The sequence below is a fragment of the Elaeis guineensis genome, chromosome 11 (assembly GCF_000442705.2).
Source record: "Elaeis guineensis isolate ETL-2024a chromosome 11, EG11, whole genome shotgun sequence".
NCBI lineage: Eukaryota > Viridiplantae > Streptophyta > Magnoliopsida > Arecales > Arecaceae > Elaeis > Elaeis guineensis.
The window spans coordinates 59442643-59466152 of NC_026003.2; the positions used below are offsets into that span (position 1 = coordinate 59442643).

The 23510-nt window shown below is 44.8% G+C and overlaps 1 protein-coding gene across 4 annotated transcripts; it reads left to right on the forward strand.

Annotated features, from left to right (window-relative positions):
- The first annotated feature begins 14069 nt into the window (after positions 1-14069).
- Positions 14070-23163, forward strand: LOC105036115 (probable protein phosphatase 2C 43). 4 transcript variants are annotated; one of them, XM_029262130.2, is made up of 5 exons: positions 14070-14656; positions 21404-21768; positions 21868-22104; positions 22198-22259; positions 22797-23163. In XM_029262130.2, exons 1-5 carry the CDS (start codon positions 14368-14370, stop codon positions 22819-22821), a joined length of 978 nt encoding a protein of 325 aa, XP_029117963.1. In that variant the 5' UTR covers positions 14070-14367; the 3' UTR covers positions 22822-23163. The 4 variants fall into 4 exon arrangements, with proteins under 4 accessions (XP_029117963.1, XP_073101845.1, XP_029117964.1 ...); XM_073245744.1 differs by having other exon boundaries at positions 22864-23163; XM_029262131.2 differs by having other exon boundaries at positions 22879-23163.
- Positions 23164-23510: the final 347 nt, after the last annotated feature.

Here is a 23510-nt window from a genome sequence, read left to right on the forward strand (position 1 = left end):
AAGAAGGATGTGCGCTTCAAGGTGGTTGACGCCCTCCTTTCTCCCTTCTTTCTTACAACCAATGGTTGGTTGTTGAAGGTAACCTCTCTCCTTTTCTTTTGTGTCCAAGAGTTGGACATGTCTCCATTATTCTCTTCTCCATAGATGTCCAAAGGTTGGACATAAAATCAGATTTGATCTAATTTTTTCTCTCATTTTTAGTCTATAAGATGGACATAAAAAGTTCTCTTCTATTTTTTCTTAGATCTAGTTCAAGAATTTGACAAGATGGAAGAAGAAAGAGATTAGATCTCTTATCTTTTTTAATAGATTTTTGATTTTTTCTTGAGAAGAGAAAAGTGAAAAAAAAAATCAGATGTGATCTAATTTTATCATCCTCCTACAGATCTATTTGACTCTCTTGAGAAGAGAATTAAAAAATCAAACCAACTTGATAATCCAGAGAGTGATCTCTGCAAGAGAGCTAGCACCTCGGTGAGATCGAGTCCTCCTAATCAGATCAATCTCGATAGATACCTGTATAGGTCAGACACTTATGCGTCTATGATAGGACCTCGAATACATTCAAGGACCATCGGATCGTGATAAAGATCTATCCGCACAAAGCTATGAAATTCAAATTTTCTTCTTAGATCTTTAATCTTATATTTAATGTTGATGCCTGGTGTTTTATTTGAGATGTGATCTCTTTATGCATACTAGTTAGATTAGATCTAATTATTGATCTAAATTTTTAAATCATTCTGATATAAGGTTGTCCTGGTATAACGGTTAAAAGTTATGCTGAATGGTTATCCTAGAACGATGTTGAGAATTCAGATATGAAATTTTTATTCTACTATGATCTCTGTTAGATTAAATTTTTGAAATTTCTGCATGTATACCTATCATCATGTGATATCGACATCTAATAATTATTTAGTTTAGGACACTCTTATCCTCATTGTTGTCTACCATATGGGCTACTATTGCCATAATAGGTAGCTCTCCCTTTCTTCTCATGTTATGCAGTGGAAAGATGCGAACCATTACTCATTTTGGGTACTTATATTTGCTATAGTATGCCACAAGACCATTTTTCTCGCACTTTATGGGTAGTGTTATCTTCCTCCCATGTCATAAGTAGTGGAAAGATAGATACTACTATTTATTTTGAATATTTTTTCTTTTTATTATATGCCACATGAACCATTACTTCTGCTTATAGTAGATAGTATAACTGCTCCTCTCATATCATGAATAGTGGTAGCAGTTGGCTAACCACCATCCTAAAGCTTTGCTCCATTAAGGCCCATCCTAAGCTGATAACTCTTATCCTTTGAGTATATATCTTAATTACTTGGCTTCCATTTTTGGTGTATCGGCTTGCACTCTTAGCAAATGAGTTTACATGTAGGCTGATAGATGTATTAGTTTGTACCCTCATTGCATCAGCCAACACCATTGGCATACCAGTCTGCACTACTCTTAGCGTATTAGCTTACACTCTTAGCATATTGGTTTGCACTTAGATTGATAGGCCTATCGATTTGCATCCTTGATGTATCGATCTATACTCTTGGCATATCACCTTGCACTTTTTAGGGTGCATTTGGTTACACTTTTTGATTTTTGACTTTTAATTTTCAAAAAATATTTTTTATTTTTTTTAATTTTTGCTATTGAGTAAAAGTAAAAAAGTAAAAAATATATTTGGTAACTACATTGCTATAAAGTAAAAAGCAACATTTGAGGATGGTAGGTGAAGAGCTTGACGAGAGAGAAAAGTTCGGAAAGGGAGGGAGAAGAGTTTGGAGAGGTGAAAAGCTCGACGAAGGAGAAGGGTTTGGCTCTTTACTTTTTGGTTTAGTGTTTTAGATGTGGGGAAGCAAAAAAAGCAGAAAAGCATGTTTTGGAAAGTAAAAATTTTTTGCTTTGAATATAAAGTAATTATTTTGATTATTTTAATTTTTATTTTTTGCTTTTCATAGTGTTACCAAACATTGCTTTTTGATTTTTACTTTTTAAAAATTAAAAAATAAAAAAATATATTTTTTCAATAACTAACCAAACACACCCTTAGTGTATAAGCCTGCATCCCTAGCATACTAGCTTATACCCTTAGTGCATCGGCCTATATTCTTAGTATTTCAGCTTGTTTTTTTGATATTTGGTCTAAGATTGGCATCTTTTTAGTAATAATCGACATAGTAATTATGTATTTTATTATGTTGTTTAAGTACTTCGGTCCATTAACAGAGCATAACTTAGCATACTAGCTATGTATTTCAATCTATTGACCTAATGATTCAGCCTACTGATTGTATTCTCAATTTATTTTGATCAAAGGTTGACATCCTTCCAAAATTTTTGAGTTGATATGCCAAAGATATCTTTTGTGAAAATCTACTATTATCCGACTATACTGGGTGGCCTTTCGAGATCTATTATTGATCATTCATCATATGATAACTATTTATATCTGTTGGGATATACCGACCGGCCCTTCTCACGCCGACTCACCGTCAGGCCCACCTAACCGACGCTCGATTCTACCGACCGCACCGACCGACACCGTCCGACCGAAGATCTGTCAGTCGGGAAGACCCTTCCCGACTAACCGAACGACGCGGCCCGACCCCCGACTTTGACAACGCATCAGACTGACCATCGGGGGTGGTGGCTGATGTCCGATCCTCGCAATACGCCGCTCCAGCCGACGGTGTCCCTGAGTCTTCACCCGACATTCTACGACCAAATACCGACGTATGGTCGGTCAGCTCCTCCAAGCACCATACGACTGCTGAAGGCCGTCCGTCCTGACAGAGGCGTGTGGCATAGCCGCCCTAGGACATCGTCCTATCCTGGACATGGGTCAACCCTAGTGATTTGACAGCCCCACGGTGATTTGACAGCCCCACGACGACCCTGACAGTCTCCGACGATTTGACAACTCTCCCATTATCTGAGCCATTAATGACGGCGCCATGCTGCGCTCTACTATAAAATGGGGAAGGCAACAGTGCTAGAGGAGGTTCTTTTCGAAGCCCCCTGAACTCCCCTCTCCCTCTCTCTAGCTCTCTCTCTCTCTCGCTGAGCTCCTTGATTCTTTTCTACACAGCCTAGTCTCCTCTCTGACTTGACCGTCGGAGGGTCCCCGCCGGAGGCATCTCCGGTCAGTGTGGACTTCTTTTGCAGGTGCTCATTTTCCGACGATCAGGCGACGAGGAGATTGGCCGCAACAGATTTTGGCACGCCAGGAAGGGGGACGAGGACTCAGGGATCATGACCTCCACAAAACTCGAAACACCCTTTTGAAATGACAAGAAACAGGGCTCAGTGATCGAGGGCCACCGGATCGGTGAGGCACCCTTCCCGTCGGGAAGAGGCCTCTCCTCCACCCTCCATGGTGGAACCTAGCTCTCCGCATCTTGTGGTAACCACGAAGGCGCAGATCGCGGCGATTGTGCGGCAGATGACCGTGTTGATGGATGCGGTCAAGAGCCTTCAACAACAACCAACCCGGTTGCCGCACTCATCGGCGGAGCGACCGGCGGCACACTCGATGCCCTCCAGGAGCAGCCGTCGATGCCCGCGTCGGTCTCCATCCCCTCCTCAGGGGCAGCCGTCACGACACTCCCACCGAGAGGGGGAAAGGCAGACACAGCATCAGCCCACCGATCCCGATGACCGTCTCCTTCCCAGTTGGAACGAGCAAGGAAGGAGAAGCAACCGCGGACACCATCCGCCTCCCTCTCAGATTCGTTGGGAGACTCCACTCCTGGGGTCTCTCAGCACCGACGGGCCGACGACTACGAACGCAGGTTCGAAAAAATCGACCGTCAGCTTGTCCAGCTGTAGGTGGACGAACAGAAGTCTTTGAATGACGTCGACTTCCAAACCGCCCAACCTCTCTCCCAACTCATCCTCGACGAGCCGATCCCTAGTTGGTTCAAGATGCCCCATGTGGAGCCCTATGACAACTCCACCGATCCGGTCGACCATCTGGAGAGCTACAAGGCTCTCATGACGATCCAAGGGGCGACCGATGCTCTTCTCTACATCGGCTTCCCCGCCACACTTCGTAAGGTTGCCAGGGCCTGGTACTCCAGCCTCCGCTCAGGAAGCATCCACTCCTTCGGGCAGCTCGAACATGCTTTTGTGGCCCACTTCAGCACCAGTCAGAAGCCGTCACGAATCTCGGACGGCCTTTTTTCCCTCAAGCAGGGAGAAAATGAGACACTCTGGTACTTTGTGACGCGATTCAACGCGACCACGTTCGAGGTTCGGGACCTCAACGAAGACATGGCTATTTCAACCATGAAGAAGGGGCTAAGGGGGTCTCGATTTACATACTCCTTGGACAAGACCCTCCCTCGGACATACGTCGAATTGCTGGAGCGCGCGTATAAATACATGCGTGCAGATGAAGGAGCTTTCGATCGATGCCTGACTGAGGCCAAGGGCCCAAAGGAGAAGCGAAGGAAAGGTCGGGCTCCTGCCGAGCCTAGCAGGCCCCTGACCAACAGACATGCCTCACCCGAGCGACGGAGCCCGAGGTCGCCTCGACGATGGAGTCCGAGGCCGACGCATCTCAGGTATGACTCCTATACTCCTCTCTCTGCTCTTCGTGCGCAGATTTTGATGAAGATCGAAGGGGAAGAATATTTGCGATGACCTCCGCCTTTGAAGGCAAAGGGCCTCGACCGGTGGAAGTACTGTCGATTTCATCCACAACACCGAGCAGTGCATCTAACTCAAGGATGAGATCGAGGCCCTCATACGTCGAGGGTATCTCGAAAAATTTCGAAGGAACCCGCCGACTCGACCCATCACCGACCGACGACCCCAGTCGACTGAAGAAGCAACGACTAACCAGCCCACGGCCGGGGTCATCAACATGATTTCCAAATGACTGGACCTGGGGACGACTGCTGGGGGAGAGCCGACGAAGAAGATACGCCAAGACGATGTAATTACTTTTACAGACGAAGATGCTCGGAGAATCCAAACTCCCCACGACAACGCTATTGTTGTTTCAGAACAATAGTAAATTATGATGTAAGAAGAATCTTTGTTGATAATGGAAGTTCGACTAATATTTTATTTTACTCGACCTTCTCTCGAATGCGACTGTCGGCTGATCGACTTGAAAGAGTCTCTACGCCCCTGATGGGTTTTGTCGAGGAAGCTGTCATGGTGGAAGGAGAAGTTACTCTTTCCGTGACAGCTGGAACCGAACCACGACGAAGCATCGTCCACCTAACTTTTGCGGTCGTCCGAGTATCTTTGGCCTACAACACCATACTTGGAAGGCCCGGACTAAACACCCTCAGGGCAATAGTCTCGACGTACCACTGCTGGTTTGGTTTCTGATCAAAAATAGAGTCGGGGAGATGCGCGGGGACCAACAGCTCGCTCGCCGATGCTTCCAGATTTCTGCTCGAAGTAACGAAGCAAAGGACTCCTTGACAGCCGACAAGTTGGACCAACGGGGAGAAGAAGAATGGGGCGAACCGACCGAACAGCTTGTTCCCATCCTGATAAAGGATAATCCCGAACGAGTGGTCTGGGTCGGATCTCAATTACCCGACCCCGAGCTACAGCAGCTAGTGAAGCTGCTGAAGGCCAATGCCGACGTATTCGCTTGATCGACAGTGGATATGTCCGGCATCTCCCCGGAGATGATGACTCACCGACTCAACATCGACCCAGCAATGAGGTCGGTGAGGCAGAAGAAGCGGTCTTTTGCTCCCGAAAGACAGAAGGCCATCGACGAGGAAATGGACAAGCTACTCGAGGCAGGCTTCATCAGGGAAACCACGTACCCCGATTGGCTCACCAATGTTGTCATGGTGAAAAGAACCAATGAAAGCTGGAGGATCTGCATCGACTATACCGACCTAAACTGTGCCTACCCGAAGGACAGCTTCCTACTTTCGAAAATCGACCAGCTGGTAGATGCAACGTCCGACCATCGACTGCTCAGCTTCATGGACGGCTTTGCCGGATACAATCAGATCCGGATGGCGCCCGAAGATGAAGAGCACACGACCTTCGTGACCGCCAAGGGCCTTTACTGTTACAGGGTAATGCCCTTTGAGCTGAAGAACGCCGGAGCCACTTACCAGCGACTCGTCAATAAGGTCTTCAAAGAACAAATTGGGCACAACATGAAGGTGTATGTGGACGACATGCTAGTGAAGAGTGCACAGACTACAGATCATGTTCGAGATCTTGAAGAAATTTTTCGCACCCTGCGACAACACCAGATGAGGCTGAATCCGACTAAGTGCGCCTTCGGGGTGACTTTGGAGAAATTCCTCGGGTTCCTCGTCTCCCAATGAGAAATTGAGGCTAACCCTGAGAAGATAAAGGTAATCATCGACATGCCGCATCCGGATACCAAAAAAGAGGTACAGCAGCTTAACGAAAGGATCATCGCACTCAGCCGATTCATCTCTCGATCGGCTGAGAGATGTCTCCCATTCTTCAAAACCGTGAGGCAGGTGAAGGACTTCTCTTGGTCGGATGAGTGCCGGCAGGCCTTTGAGGACCTGAAAAGGTACCTGGCCTCCCCGCCACTGCTTGTGAAGTCGGAAGTCGGAGAAACGCTGTACCTCTATTTGGCCACTTCCCCTGAGGCGGTCAGTTCGGTGCTCGTCCGAGAGAACGAGAGCCGAATCCATCAATCCATATACTATACTAGCAAAGTGCTCTACGGTGCTGAAGCTCGGTACTCAAAGATGGAGAAGATGATATTCGCCCTGATCGTGTCTGCACAACGACTCCGTTCGTATTTTCAAGCGCACGCAGTCGTAGTCCTCACTGACCAGCCCCTGAGGGCGATATTGCACCGCCCCAACACATCAGGACGACTGGCGAAATAGGCAATGAAGCTCAGTGAGTTCGACATTCAGTACCGACTGTGACCTACCTTGAAAGTTCAGATCCTGACCGACTTTATCGCGGAGTGCCCGACGACCGACCAAGGATCGGAAGGCGGGAGCCCCGAAGAAGTTGCAACCTCCGAACCTGACCCCGGGTCTACCTGGGTGCTACACATCGACGGAGCTTCCAATGCTCGAGGGAGCGGGGTCGGGTTCTTGCTCACCAACTCAGAGGGAGTGGTCACCGAGTACGCCCTCCGATTCGATTTTAAAGCCTCCAACAATCAAGCCGAGTATGAGGTGCTCCTCGCTGGCTTGAGGATGGCAAAGGAGCTTGGGGTCAACAGTCTCAAAGTCTTCTCCAACTCTCAGCTGATCGTAGGGCAAGTCAAAGGCAAATTCGAGGTGCGAGACTCGACCATGGTAAAATATCTCCAAAAGGTGAAAGATCTCGTGGCACGCCTCGAGTATTTCGAGATCTTCCACATTCTCAGGTCGGAGAATGCTCGGGCCGATGCACTCTCCAGGCTTGCGACTTCAGCCTATGATGCCTTGGATCGGACGTTTGTGGAGAATCTCGAGCAGTCGAGCATCGACAGGGTCGAGGAGGTGCTGTAATTGGCAGCCGAACCAAGCTGGATGGATCCGATCGTTCGGTATCTGACCGACGGAATCAGCCCTGAAGACCCCACGGAAGCCAAACAGCTCTGATGGGCGGTCTCCCAATACGTGATAATGGATGGCCGACTCTACAAAAGGTCGTTCTCTCTTTCCTTGCTCAGGTGCTTGGGACCGACCGACGTGGACTACGCACTCAGAGAAGTGCATGAAGGGATCTGCAAAAATCACTTGGAGGGCAAATCCTTGGCCTACAAAGTCCTACGGCAGGGTTACTACTGGTCCACCATGAGAAGGGATGCGGTCGAGTTGGTTCGGAGATGCGAGCCATGTCAAAGGTATGCTAACCTACAACACCGACCGACCAACCAAATCACTCCTATTGTCGCCCCATGGCCCTTCGCCCAGTGGGGGATCGACATACTCGGTCCTTTTCCTCCGGCGTTCGGCCAAAGGAAGTTCATAGTCATCGCGATTAACTACTTCACTAAATGGGTGGAAGCCGAACCTCTGGCGCAGATCACTGAGCGAAAAATGGAAGACTTCATCCAGAAGTCTATCATCTTCAGGTTCGGACTACCGCATACCATCATCACCGATAATGGATGATAATTCGACAACCGGGACTTCCAAGAGTTCTGTGCGAGATTTCATATCACGCACTGACTGACCTCAGTCGGGCACTCACAGTCCAACGGCGAAGTCGAGGTGACCAACCGGACTATTCTACATGAACTAAAGACCCGACTGAATCAAGCCAAAGGCCTTTGGGTCGAGGAATTGAATTCCGTCCTATGGGCATACCGAATGACACCCCGTGTCCCGATCGAAGAATCTCCTTTCAGCTTGGCCTATGGGACGGAGGCGATGATCCCGCTCGAGATCGGGCTACCATCGACTAGAGTCGAGCAGTACCAAGAGTTGGGCAACTCTGAGTGTCGGAGAGCCGACCTGGACCTCCTGCCCGAACTCCGGTGCGAGGCTCAGCTCCGTATGACTTCTTACCGATAGAGAGTAGCCCGATACTACAATGCTAAGGTTAAGCCGAAGCTTTTCGGGCCTGGGGACCTAGTCTTAAGAAAGGCAGAAGTTTCGAAGCCTCTAGACCAGGAAAAGTTGGCTCCGAACTGGGAAGGACCCTACAAGATAGCAGACACCTTCGGGTCGAGAGCTTACCGACTGGAGACTCTAGAAGGAAGCGCCATTCCCCGACTTGGAATACCGACAATCTAAAATTGTACCACCAGTAAATTCTGTGTACCCTTGATCGGAATACAAACTTAGCTTCAAAACTTCGGAGTCTACAATCTCTGCTCTCCAACGGTGCGTCGACGCTCGCTAGTAGTGCGAACCTCGACGCCATGACTTGGGCCTAGTGTTCTACTAAAAATCTGCGGCCCAACCGTCGACGGTGCGTCAGACTCTTACGACGACCGACATATCTACTTTGGTGGAAGGTCGGCGATGGCGATGGCACCCCCCTAAGCTTAAGCCGCGCCCCTTCCTCAGCCAGCACCCGAGCAAGGCGACTGGCTAACTTGCCGACTTGGCTCTGGCCGAGAAAGACAAAAGGCCAACGCGACCCATGTCGCATTCGCAACCCACCGACCAGGTCACGGTCGGTCGAAGGGTATTCGGCTTACCACCGTTTACCGTACGTCTCGACGCATATGCCCGACAGAGAATCAGGCAACAGATGACCGAATTGTCATCTATTAAACACGTCGGACATTGTTCAACTATCGGATCCTACAACACGATCGGCTCAAAGAGCTACGCCCGACTCGACGAACATGCCCGACTCAGGCCTGGGCAACGGACGCTCGACTTAAGCTCTTGACCGTCGGGTTATACGACGGTCGGGAAGCCGATTGAGAATCAGGGTTCGCTCCACCTTTAAATGGCACGCGCGCTACCGACTGTCCCGGCTAGCTATCTGGGATCTTACCTAGTACGTCGGGCCTACGACTTATACGTTCAAAGGTGTTTCGTGAGACGTACATTCCAAACACACAAAGCAATACAAGTAAGAGAGAAAGTTAGGAAAATATGTTTTTGATTTCATTCAGACTTGAAATTGAGATTACAAAATGGGCCGAAGCCCGACTACAAGTACACCAAACAAAAACAAAACTCCGACTAATCACCGGAGTCGGCTTCTTCCATCGAGAGAAGACCGGGGGCGATCGGCGTATCCGCCCGGGTCGGGGTAGCTTCAGGGGTCGGAGCCGCCTGGCCTTCGACAGCCTGATCCATGTCGGCCTCCACCACGACGGTGCGATCTCCCGACGGCGGGTCGCCCACCTCTCTCGTGGCTTGGGCCTCCGACTCTGGCAGGACGATGCTACCGAGATCGAGCTCCGGATACAGGCTCCGGATGGCTTCCCGAGCATCCTCGTACTTCACTCGGTACGAGAGGAAGCCGCTCTCTAGATGTTCTTCCTGGTATTCCTCGGAGTCGCGGAAGTCCTCCACGGCCCGACCCATGGCTTCTTTCATCGACTCCACCTCCGCCCTTGCTATGTCTGCGTCGGCCTGAGCGGTGGATAGGTTCTCTTCGGTCTTGGTGAGATTTCCTAAACTTATTCGAAGCTGCTCGCGTTCGGCCTTGAGTTCCTTGGTGAAGTCATCCCGCTCACGGCGTAGCCGACGAACAGTGCGGGACTTTCGCTTGGCGTCCTCACGGGCCGACTGCAGCTCGATCCCCAAAGCGGCCAGAGCACCGGTGAGTCGGGAGACCTCCTCGGTGAGGTGGGAGATCTCCCCCTCAAGTCGGGCCTCCCGGTCGACCGACTGCTTTAGCTGGTCGACCGGTATCACTTTATCAGCCTCGATAGCCATGGCCTTATCTTTTCAAGCCGCACGCAGATCGTCGAATCTCCGATATCCAGCCTCCAGCTCGGATATGTTATAAATCAGCTGCAAAAAAACAAAGCCGACCATCAGAAGACCGAACTTATGAAAAACGACAACGAAAACGAAAAGGAGAGACTTACCCAGATCATAGTCGGGTAGAAGGAGGACAGCATGTTAAATATCCGCTGATTCTTCATGACCTCAATGTCGATCGGGAGGATGAGCACCTGGCATAGCCTCCTGGCCAAGTCGTGGTTGGCCAGGGCCGACGCTCCTTCGGGAAGCGGGGAGTCGGTCGATGCTCCAACGCCGGCCGACCTCCTGTCGTCACCAGGTGCCATCGGGGCCTTCCCTCGTGCGGACACCCAAGCCCTGACGTTAGAAAGGGAGGGCATGCTCGAGCCCGACTGGGTCCCTCCCGAAGGTGCGGCAGCCGCCGACGCAGGTTGTTCGGGCTTGCACACCTCTTCCCGAACCTCTTCTGCCGGCTGAGCGGCCGGCACATCCTCGACCGATTCCTCGGCCACCCGTCCCTCGGGCGAGGCTGCTCCCTCGACCGATGGTTCCTCGAACGGACTTCAATGGGCACTATCGGTACCAATAGTGCGATGATCGGCTCCCGGTCCGACTCCACTCCCGCCGCTGGTGCTACTTGGGGCCTCTTGGGAGGCTGCGATGGTTCAGCTCCACACGCCGGCCTCTTCCGCGCCGCATGTTGCCGAACATCAGCTGCCGTCAACCTCATCCTTGACGGCATATCTGCAACGACAACAGAGGATCAGCATCAAAAAAAAAAACAGACCTAGGCGAGGAACCGAGCTGAGACTGGCGTCATACAGGGCCTGCTCGGTGACGAGCTTCTTCTGCTTCGGCATCGAGATGTCCTTCAGACAGTGGAAGTCTTCTCGGTCCCCGGCCTCCACCCGACTGTTCTCGTTTGGTTGGGTTCGGGAGTCCTCCCAGCGAGAAGGGAACCTCCAAGGAACGGAAGAAGAGACAAAGAAGAACTGGTTCTTCCATCCATGAATTGACGATGAAAGACCAGTGATAAAGGAGAGACCCTTTCGAGGGTTGAAATACCACCACCCTCAGACTTTAGGGTGGGGTCGGAGAACAAAGAAAGCTCGAAACAGCGAAAGGCGAGGATTGGTCAGCAAAAGCCGACACAACAGAGCAAAACTGACTACCAGACAGACCGAGTTCGGCGCAAGCTACGTCGGACACAGCCCGTAGTAGTCTAACATGTTTCGGACAAACTCTAAACTGGAAAGCGAAGACCGACTTGGAGGTCCTCGACGTAGAAGGCCACCTGGCCCGCAGGCGGGTTATTAACCCGACCATTGGCTCCAAGGGCAAACAGCTGAAACTGCTCCGGGATACAGTACTGCTCCCGGAGCCAATCAACGTTCGGCCTCGAAAGTGAAGAGACCTCCACCTCCGGGGTTGACCGAGAATCGTCAGTCGGATTCTCCGACCGACTTCCTCGTAGAGATGTTCTAGCCATTGCGCTAGAACCGAAGTCAAAGAATGAGAAGAAGAAGGAAAAGAACTACGAGGAAGCGAGGAGAAGACGAAGGACAACGATGAAGACTCTTAGGGAAAAAGACTTCCAAGGGAGGAAACGGAGGTGAATACCTGAGGCAAGGGACCACACGGCCAGAGTCTCGACGACAGGTTTGAAAGGTAAAATTCTGGATGCAGGTGATCCTGTATATATAGTGCTCCTCAACAGCCGAGATGAAAGCACGACCAGCGAGGATCTCTCGGATCATGACACGTGGCAGCATTTGGGCCTTCCTTCGGCCCGACGATTCGATGCACCTGCCCCAGATCAGGCCACATCCCTCCATCCGTCTGGGCGGATTCGGCCCAATGCCCCCCGCCACGTGGTGGAAAAGTCGTGGTGGTTCGCATTCCTGAAGAGACGGCAGAAACGGTGGTTTTTATTCCCGATAGGATGCCTGACACTGATGGGACATCTGACATCGATGGGATGCCTGACACCGATGGGATGTCTGACACCGACGAGTCGCCTGATACCGATAAGACGTCTGATGCCGGATCGAACGTTGGTACGATCACTAGAGTCGGAGCATAATGCGATGGATATCCACTCCTTTCGCCTGACGCCGCCGTCCCATGCGAGGACGTTGGCTAGCACGCCATCCGACTCAGGAGTGGGGGGGCAACTGTTGGGATATACCGACCGGCCCTTCTCACACCGACTCACCGTCGGGCCCGTCTAACCGGCGCCCGACTCTACCAACCCACACCATCCGACTGAAGGTTTGTCGGTCGGAAAGACCCTTCCCGACTGGCCGAACGACGCGGCCCGACCCCCGACTTTGGCAACGCATCAGACTGACCATCGGGGGTGGTGGCTGATGTCCGATCCCCGCAATGTACCGCTCCAGCCGACGGTGTCCCTGGATCTTCACCTGACATCCTACGACCAAATACCGACGTATGGTCGGTCGGCTCCTCCAAGCGTCGTACGACTGCTGAAGGCCGTCCGTCCTGACAGAGGCGTGCGGCATAGCCTTCCTGGGACATCGTCCTATCCTGGACATGGGTCAACCCTAGTGATTTGACAACCCACGGTGATTTGACAGTCCCACGGCGATCCTGACAGTCTCCGATGATTTGACAACCTCCCATTGTCGCGCCATTAATGACGGCGCCATGCCGCACTCTACTATAAAATGGAGAAGGCAACAGTGCTAGAGGAGGTTCTTTTCGAAGCCCCCTGAACTCCTCTCTCTCTCTCTCTCGCTGAGCTCCTTGATTCTTTTCTACTGTTGCCTAGTCTCCTCTCTGACTTGACCGTCGGAGGGTCCCCGCCGGAGGCATCTCCGGTCAGTGTGGACTTCTTTTGCAGGTGCTCGTTTTTCGACGACCAGACGATGAGGGGATTGGCTGCAACAATATCATATGGTGTAAGCAGAGATATATAGAGATTGTGATAAAATAATAGAGCCATTACGAGAATCAGCATATTTGCTTATATTCTTAATTTATGAGAATTTAGAATATATAAAAGTCCCATTTAGTATATGTTTGGTGTATTTTTGGGATTATGTATCTAGTGACTTTAGATGTCCATGGAATACCAAACAAGTTACTTATAAATACTCTAAGAATCTTTTGTTTTTTTTGGTACAAAATGGGCGGTCACACCAATCTATTGTTAGAGCAATCCAAAAAATCAAGATACACAAAATTCCACAGGAAATACTCTGAAAATCTTTAATTACTAGATTATAACCTACCAAATACATTGATTTTGAATCACCATGGATCATATCACCTCATGATTAGGATCACCATAGTGATGCCATTTAGGTCACTGAAGGCCTTTTATATTTTATTGTTTCATCCATCTATGAACATGGGCTTTTCATAAGGACTTCAGCCGGCCTTGATGAACAGTGACGCCCACAGCACGCCCTCACAGCTTCACCAACTGCTATAATCACAGCCGTTGAAACCAGGCACTCGTCAGCATTGGTTTTCCTCCCTTTATTTAAAGACCCCAACGGAAACCCACGAGGTCAACGCTCCGAAATCACGGTCCTGAAGTCGACCTGACCGGTATCCGTCTCGAAGCCGCTCTCGCTTTATTTGCTTCTCAGTGCGCGCTTTTTGGCTACTTTTTGCGCTTTGGCATTATCGTAAATTTCCGCTGCAAGAGTGCTATTTTTCCAACCGCTCCCCTATATATATCGCCTAAACTCAGACGACCCCCACCTCACGCCCTCGTCAAAGCTTTCCCCTTTTTCTTCCATCGCTTCTTGTGAACAACGCCTCTCTCTTTCTTCTCTCTCTGCCCCCAAATCCCTTTACAAACCCTAATTTTAATCTTTCCTCTCCCAAATCCGACCCCGAAACCCTAGTTTTTAGTGGTTTTCTTTTGGGAGATATTTTCTTTTTTGATCGGGATCCGGTAACGAGAGCTCTGGTTTGTGGTGGCTCCAGCGATCTCCGGCGAGGGAACCCTAGGGCTCGGCCGAGGAGGCAATGAGGGATGTTTTCGTGGCTGGCAAGTATTGCGGCGGCGTGCTGGGGCCCGGTCCGGAAGTACGCGCGTATGAGGAAGGATGAGGACGAGGACGACGCGCTTCTGTGGTCGCGGGACCTCGGGCGGCACTCGGCTGGCGAGTTCTCGATCGCGGTCGTCCAGGCCAACGAGGTTCTCGAGGACCACAGCCAGGTCGAGACCGGGCCTAACGCCACCTTCGTTGGGGTCTACGACGGCCACGGCGGGCCTGACGCCTCCCGCTTCATCTCCGATCACCTCTTCCTTCATCTCATGAGTAGGTCTCTTTGTTCGACATCTATTGCTGTTCTTAAAATTTTCTTTTTATTACTTCTCATCAACTGCTCGGGAAGTGTTTGTTTCACTGATATTGGACTTATGAAGCTTATCTTTATGTCTGGTATGCTTCTCAAGGTGTGTTCCATGTTTTTTTATTTTTTATTTTTTTTTATTTTTTTTGGTAACAAAGTTGTGTTCTTGGTTGGTGTCAGAGTTGGCGACGGCTCTGTGGTGGCTTTTATGTGGCTGGGAGACTTAATGTTGGATTAGTTCTTGGATTTGATCCATACTAGGAAATTTAGCAAAACCAAAGGTGGTGAGATTAGGACATTGTAATGAAAATCCAAGTCATGCACATATGATTGATGTGTTCTCCTGAAATTTTTTCTATAATAGATGTTGGGTTTGCTAATACTTATCTATATTATTTAAGCATTTAAGGTGTCTTTGCTCCTTGTATTTAACGCATGTGATGATTATTCTATTAAAATTAATAGAACTTGGATTGAGAAAGTGTTTATTATGATTACAAGCCCTCAATTTAGTGCTTGTGAGCCAATTTCATTTTCTAATATACTGTATGTTTTTTTTTTTTAGTCTATTTGTTAACTTGATTTTTCTGTCATCTATCCTTCTTTCTTTAGTTACCATTGATAACTTATTAGACAATCCATAAATTATGCTGAAATTATTTAAGGTTTGCTAATGTGACTGTCAGTTTAATTCAATTATTTAAGGTATCTTTGCTTCTTATATCTAATGGAATGAGAAAGTGCTTCATCACAATAGCATGCCCTCAGTGATAACTACTTTTATGGTATATATATTTCCTTTCAGTCTGATATGAGCTGAGTCTTATGAGTCACCTATCTTACTTTCTGTAGGGATCAGATACTGTAGACATGCAACTGAGAATGTGTTGAACCATGAGCACTCTTTTTTTTTTTCTGCATCCTGTTTACTGATGCTATTTTATGCATTGTACATGTTGCTGCATAATCTATGCCTTCTGCTATGCTATGTTTTATCTCACTTTATGAATAACAATAATTTCCAAAATTTCTGATTAGAATGTATAGCATTTCGGTTTTCCTGTATTGGGTGTCTAGTCTTCTTGATGGATGAGCTGCAAATGCTCCTTCCATCATATTTGGAAAAGTGTATGCATGAAAAATATCGATATTTTCAACTTATATCTTGACTCTGATGGCCATATTTTTGTTTCTTCCATATGCTGTGATTTATGAGATAAAATTTTATAGTGGAATGCTTGGAGTTGGGGGCAACTAGTTTTCCATCTTCTACTGCAACTAAAAAATGGAACTAGATATAATGCTGAAAATGAGAACACCAATGAGGACCAATTTGGATGATTGAGTCACCTGGAGGGGTATAGGTTCTGAATTTTAGAATAAGTTCTCAGCAAAAAGAGGGTAAAAGAGTTTTCTTGAGTGAAAATTTGATAGAGGAGCAAATTATTAAACCAAAAACTTATATGAATTTTTCTGAAATTTGCTAATAAAGGGAAAATAGAATGGAGAGAATCAGTGAGTAAGTTGGAAACTTAATGTAATTAATCTTCAGTCTCTCTCTTACATATATGGGCCATAATAACATAAATCCTAAAAATTCCAGATTTTGATTAAAACCATTGGCTTATTGGGTTACTTCATAGTTGTTCACAAATGGGGATTTTTTCCATCATGGCCTTAAGCTATTATTCTGTGTGCCCAACAACTTCCTCAGAAAACTTGTTTTTTGAGCACCTTGCACTGGGGGTCAGTTTGTTAATATCCGGCCAAACTTACAACTTTGCCCTTCATGGTCCAGAAAAAATGGTGAGTCAACATGTTTCAGGAAGGCTTTGGGGGATAGTAAGCATTTTCTGTTGGTAAATAATATCTCAAATTCGAATATTTATGCAATGCTAACTTTTATATTTACAGGCCCATCTATTCTTTTACTTGTCAAATTATCTCTTCTGTTCCCTGATGTCAAGGGTTGTTTCCTTATTTTTGTCTTCACTATATAATTTATCATGAGTCCAATACTTCATAAGAATAGTTTGGTGTTTCTTCGGTGCTTTAGAAGGAGGAATATGAGCATGGCTATGATAGTGGATCGAATAAAGTTTCTATATTTCCTTATTTTAATGTTTTTTAATCAATTATTCTTTGAATTTTGGTCGGTCATTGATAGCTGTACAGCTGTTGTTTGCCTCTGGGGTGTTATGCATTCCCATATGTGCTTATTTTTCCAACATTTCAAATCCTACATCCTATCATTCAGGGCTTAAATATATTGTAGGTCGGCCGTTGGAGGGCTAGTATACACCATTGGTAGAAATATTACAAATTCTCCAAACAACTTATATAATAATCAATCATATGAGTTGATCATTAAAGATGCTAAATCAAAATATGAGAATTTATTATATCTTTTAACTAAGATATATCAGCATCAGTGAGAATGATTGGGGTTATAATCTACACATCCAACATGTCTAATATGACAACCCACAGAAAATCCCCCGCTATATGGTCTTTCCTGGGTTTGTTAGACTTAGCTTGGCCACTTAATACCTTCTAGGATGTTTCTGTGCATATACAATTTGCGTTTGGTTGTTGGGGTGGCTAGGGCATAACATGATCGGTCTAGGTGACTTCTTTGGAAAGTTAGGATTGGAAATGGTTGGTTCACGGGGGTTGAGGCAAGGTAGGTTCCAGTCAAAAACTCTTAATCCATAGCTGACCCATTTATATTTGAGTTGGAGATATGAACCTGTCCTTAACCCATTTATTTTACATAAATCCATACTGACCGATCAAAACATTTAGATTTAAGTTTTCAGCCATCAATCATTCATGTAACTGAAAAGGAAAAGAAAAAAAAACATGATAAGCAAAATCACAAATGACAAAATCAAATTTAACTTCAAATAATCACCATAATCACATTAAAGTTAGGAGGTAGGATATATGACAGTCATAAACTAGTTGAGGATAAAATTAGCTAAAATGTAATTCAACATCTGAAAATCCTATGGCCTGCCCCTGTCCTTCACTAGCAGTAACCTTTTCTTTTTTAATGAACCAAACCACATAGAAAATATCTGGTTGGTTCTCTTCCAGTCTTGAGCAGCTAATAAAGTTCGCGCTTAGACCCAAATCAAATGAATTATAATTAGGTTGCTTTAGGATTGACTGGAACTGGCCCGATTTTGAAAAACCCACCAAAACCCAGTTATTCAGGGTGGGTTGGCAGGTGTAGGTATGATTTTGTCACCCATACTGAAAATATGGTATTTATGGTTGAATGAAGCCTTGATTTAGTGGATTTGTCTTAGAGATACGAGACTCAAAAAATTTTGTCCCTTTATCAAGTGTATAATTAACATGACCTAATCCTACTGACTAAATTCAAACTTTGTTTGACTTCTAGGTTATGGATGATCTATGACTCCTGTGACAACTTTATTTTTACAAATAGAAAGTTGTTTATTGAAATCATCTTTTGTAAAATTTAATAGTTTATTTTTTATTTGATTTTATATAATTAGATATTAATTTCCCACCAATGCATCCAACAGATTGTGCATGTCTGTATTCATTATGGAGTAAATTGAACATTCAGAATTTTGGTTGCAATAGAGTAAGCAAAACAAGACAATAAATAGAAAAGCATGTCTTAATGTTTTGCTACTATATTACATGGATAATTCGATCATGCGTACACTAATAATTTGCAGGTTCTTGCTCAATTCATATTAATTGCTGCATTTTGAATTTGAAAATAGTTGTATTTTCAAGCTAAAGTTTCATTCTTCCTATGATCCTAGTATCTAGGTCACGTTTTAAGCAACAGAGGCCGTATTTTGAGTTAATTTAAGATTCTAGATTATGTGAAGGGAAATTTGATGTCTAAGTGATAAAAAAATGATAAAACAAATACATACTTGCATGAATCCATACATACACACTTATAGATAGATACATTCATTTTGTACATACATACGTACAGACATATATGTAGACATATAATCTCTTGAAAGCATTGAAGCCTCAGTCCTACCAATTAAAAATCAATGATGGACATTCTAAATTAAGAATTGATACTGTTAATGATGATCTGTTCATAAAGACTCAAGAAATAAAAAATCATCTATTTTGGAAGCCTGCTACCTTACATCGAATGGTACAAAATTAATGGTTCTAATATTGTTGGTATGCCAAACTTATTATAGGGAATATGAAATAAAAATCCACATCTTTGATGATGATGTATACGTCATAAAACATAACGGATGGCTTGGTGCATGAGGCTCTTGCCATTGCAAGAAGAGTTAGATATATGCAGCCTTACCCTCAAATGTGGAAAGACTATCTCCATGTTTGGAATTTGTGTCCTTCAAGTCACAATAGAGCAGTCTTACCATTGTGCCAAGGTTCACTCTCTACGTACACCTTATAAAACATATGTACCAAAATTCTATAGAGCTGGATGTTTTTAAACAAATCATGCAAAACATTATTTTGAGCTGTTAGAATAATATATTTTTGGACCACTTGATGCATGCAAAAATGACTAAGACTTTCAGAAGACATGGTTTTTGGTTTCAAAGAAGTTTTCATGATGTAGATTACAACCAATGCTATGGCTCCTCTTAAGATCTCCATCATGGATTTTGGATTGGTAGGATTGACGCCTCAATCCTTCAGGAAGGAGAGTAGAAAAACACATACCTATGTACAGACATGCATATATAGATATATATACATACACACATACAGCGCGCAGACCTCATAAAACATGTTTACCAAACTTTGATAGATTTGGATGCTTCTATGGCATAAGTTATGCTGAACATAATATGAAGCAGTTAAAATGATATGTTTTTGGGCTATTTGATGCATAGGAAAATGCCTCCAAAAGACATTATTTTTTATTTGAAAGTAGTTTTCATAATGTAGATTGTAATTAACGCCAACAGTATGGATCCTCCATAGATAATCTTTATCACTGATTTTGGTTGATAGCATTGAGGCCTCAATCCTTCTGGAAGGAGAGTGGAAATATGCACACATATCATTAAATATGGTGTGATGTAATCTTGATTAAAAAGCATATTGTATTATTTTGTAGGGTCATTTATCTTTTTGTGGCAATTTGTGTTATTGTCTAAAGCATATGTGATAGATTGAACCTTTCTTCATTGTCATCCATTTGAAAGTAACATTTTAATAAAAATAACCTGTTTTCTGGATGGAAAATCTTAATGCATCCCTCTATTATCTCCTCCGAAATCCATAATAATTACTACTTTGATCTGCACCTACTTGCAGTAAATGACATATTCCTCGAAGTTTTTGTGTTTTTTGTTTTTTTGTTTTTTAAGTCCGTGCGAGATTTGCCTGCTTCTTGGTTGATGGTTTTTTTTGTTTCCCAGAAAAATGCTCCATTTTTTTCTCCTCTTCTGTTGTTTGTGATTATGCTTTTATTTGGTTCTGTGACTTATCATAGCGTACCTTGACCTTGGGTGTCCAAACAGTAGCTACATGAGCTTAAATCATGGAACCAAACAGGTCTGCATACCTTCCAACTCCAGTGATTAGGATTTCATGGAAGGATTTTGTCAAAGTTGCTGTGGATAGGAATGTGTTACCAAGGTTTGCATCAATTTGGAAGCTAGTGGTTAAGTATTTCCAAATTGTAGTGATTTTGACTCGATATTTAGAGTCATTTTTGTCGTTGCATACTCTTGAGGAACCAAGATTCTTTAAGGTTTTATGGCAGGTCTCTCTCTTGCAACATCTGCTATGGCTAGGATTGGTTACCAATTTAATAAGGTTCACATCAGTTTGGAAGCAAGATGTTTGGCAATATCAAATCATGGTGATTTGACTTGAGCCATGGAGCCAATTTCATAAAATAGGATAAGTTTTGTAGGTTAAAGTTCAAGCTTATTTATACAGCGATGTAGGTAAGCAAGGCTATTAGCTTGTCGTTTACTGTCTTATTTCAGCTGGAGAAAGAAAAATGGTCTTTTGGTTCCTGCCATTTATATTGAGCTATTATCTATTATATATATCTAATATGGAGGCTAGGCTTGTGTAGAGCTCTCCATTTGCCACATGGACACCAATATTAATTATGCTGATATTTATGTGCTAGCCATCATTAGAGTTCATTGCTTAATATGCAGCAGATATTAATGATTCCAATATTAATGTGCGTGGTCATCATTAAAGTTCATTGCTTAATTTGCAACAGAATTTTAGCTATTAAAGCTTTCTATTATTATAATTTGTTAAGGTGGCATATTGCAACTTACAAATAGTTGGAAAAAGGATGAAAACCAATACTCTTTGCATTGTGCAGGGTCAGTATTATTAACACCGATATTAATGACAGAAGTTTATACATGGTTGCTTAGCTTATGTAGAGTTCTTTATCTTCTATGTAGACACCAACGTCAATGGTACTGGTATTAATGAAGGGAGTTTTTGCTCAGCATCATTAGAGTTTATTGTTTAATATGCAACAGAAACTTGGCTATTGAAGCTTCTATTTGTTATAATTTGTTTACATTGCGATGTTGCATTTCTAGAATAGTTGGAAAAAGGAGGAAAAGCCTGTAATGCACTTATTGCTCAGGTTATATGCTATTATGATATGATAGCTGAGTATGTGGTGATTCGCTTTGATATCTGATGCCCATTTGTTCTCCATGTTTTCCATTTCATAGGACTTGCACAAGAAAATGGAACTATATCCGAGGATGTTGTTAGAAATGCGTTTTCTGCAACTGAGGATGGGTTTCTTGCACATGTTCGTAGAACACATCAAATAAAACCATTGATTGCTGCAATTGGATCTTGTTGTTTGGTGGGAGTTATATGGAAAGGGACATTATATGTAGCCAATGTGGGAGATTCTCGAGCAATTATTGGTTGTTTAGGTAAGTCAAACAACATCATTGCTGAGCAACTGACGAGAGATCATAATGCAAGTGTGGAGGAGGTGAGACAAGAACTTAGGTCTCTTCATCCAGATGATTCGCATATTGTGGTTCTGAAGCATGGGGTATGGCGAATCAAAGGAATAATCCAGGTCAGCTATATTTTCTTCAGTAGGTTAACCAGGTTCTTTCATTTCAGTTGTAGTAAAATTTCACTTTCCAACTTGTCACATGGCATCCCATGTTCTTAGGTGTCAAGATCCATAGGGGATGCATACTTAAAGAAGCCAGAATTCTCTATAGACCCATCTGTCCAACGTTTCAGGCTGTCTGAACCTCTTCGGAGGCCTGTTCTTACAGCAGAGCCATCCATACACGCACGAGTCCTCTGTCCACAGGATAAGTTCTTGATCTTTGCATCTGATGGACTCTGGGAGCACCTGACAAATCAGGAGGCAGCCGAAATTGTGTATAATTATCCAAGAGCTGTATGTTGTTCGCTCTGCTTCTTTTTCTTGCTAGCATTAATTTTATACAATGTCCTTTTTCTGGCAGCACTCCTTCATGTTTTCTTTTGGTAGGGAATTGCAAGGAGGCTGGTCAGAGCAGCGCTGCAGGAAGCTGCTCGGAAGAGGGAAATGAGGTACGTGGATCTTAAGAAAGTGGAAAAGGGAATCCGCCGCTTTTTCCATGATGACATAACAGTTGTCGTTATCTTCATAGATCACGAGTTATTGCTGGGTTCAGATGCATCTGTGCCAGAATTATCCATACGGGGTTTCATTGATGCAGCTGGACCCTCAAATTTTTCAGTATTGGACAATATTTGAATGCAAGGTCAATAATCTGATGATAATGTTCCTTATACCTGAATCTCAACCAGGTTTCATATCACCCTCTATTGTGTTCTGTTGCATCAAAGTTTATTCTCTTTTTACACATATCACTACAGTGCTGCAATTTTAATTCCGTTTTTGTTATGTTCTATGTGCTGTATTGGTTTGAATTCTCTAGGAAAATAATACAACAGAGCGCAATCTCTATTGCTTTTTCTTCTTTTTGGTTAAGTAACAGATGCTTGCCTTTTTTTCGTTGTTCTGATATCCCAGATGTTGCTTCTTGATTGTCTATATATAAATCAAGATTTCATTCTGTGTTAGTTGTGTTGATAATGCATCAGGATTTATAGTGCTGTATGTTGCTAATCTCATCAACCTTTGTGACCTGTGGGTATTTAATGTGGCAAGTCATCCCTTTCACAGCTGAGGCAATCCTCTGGCCAACTAGCTAGGCTGTACTGGTTGATGTCTCCATTTTGGTTTATGGAAGCAAGACAAGCAACAATTTTTGAAGTCTTTTTGTTTCTTTATGTCAAGGATGCAATCATGTTGTTCCTTATTTCTTTCATCCTTATGCTCTTGTCGTTGTAAAATCCCTACACATCTGCTACAGAAGCTTCTTGACATCAGATGCTACAAAGCTTGAGTAACTTCTCTAGTGCTGGGTTGGTTCATGCCCAACATAGTATCGATTTAGTTATGCCGGTATGCATTCTAGTCTTTAATTACATCTCTTTTGTATAGTTTATTCATCTTTTTTTTATGCTGCATGGGTGATTATGAGGATATTCACTTCCGAACCATGGAAAACTTGCAATTGTTGGCAAGAAGGAACTCTAAAACCACCCAAACCCACAGCCTTGTCCACGGTGACCACCAGTGCTTTGGCCCATAGATCTCGCATTGCTCTGATTACGATGGGGATACCGGGACAGGGTTCGGATCATATGTCCGCTTGTCGCTTAGAGGTGCATATGATGGAGTTGGTTTGGCTTTGAAATCTCTGCGGTGGGTGAGCCGACGGTGATTCTTGCGAAGGTAGGTGAACTTAAAAG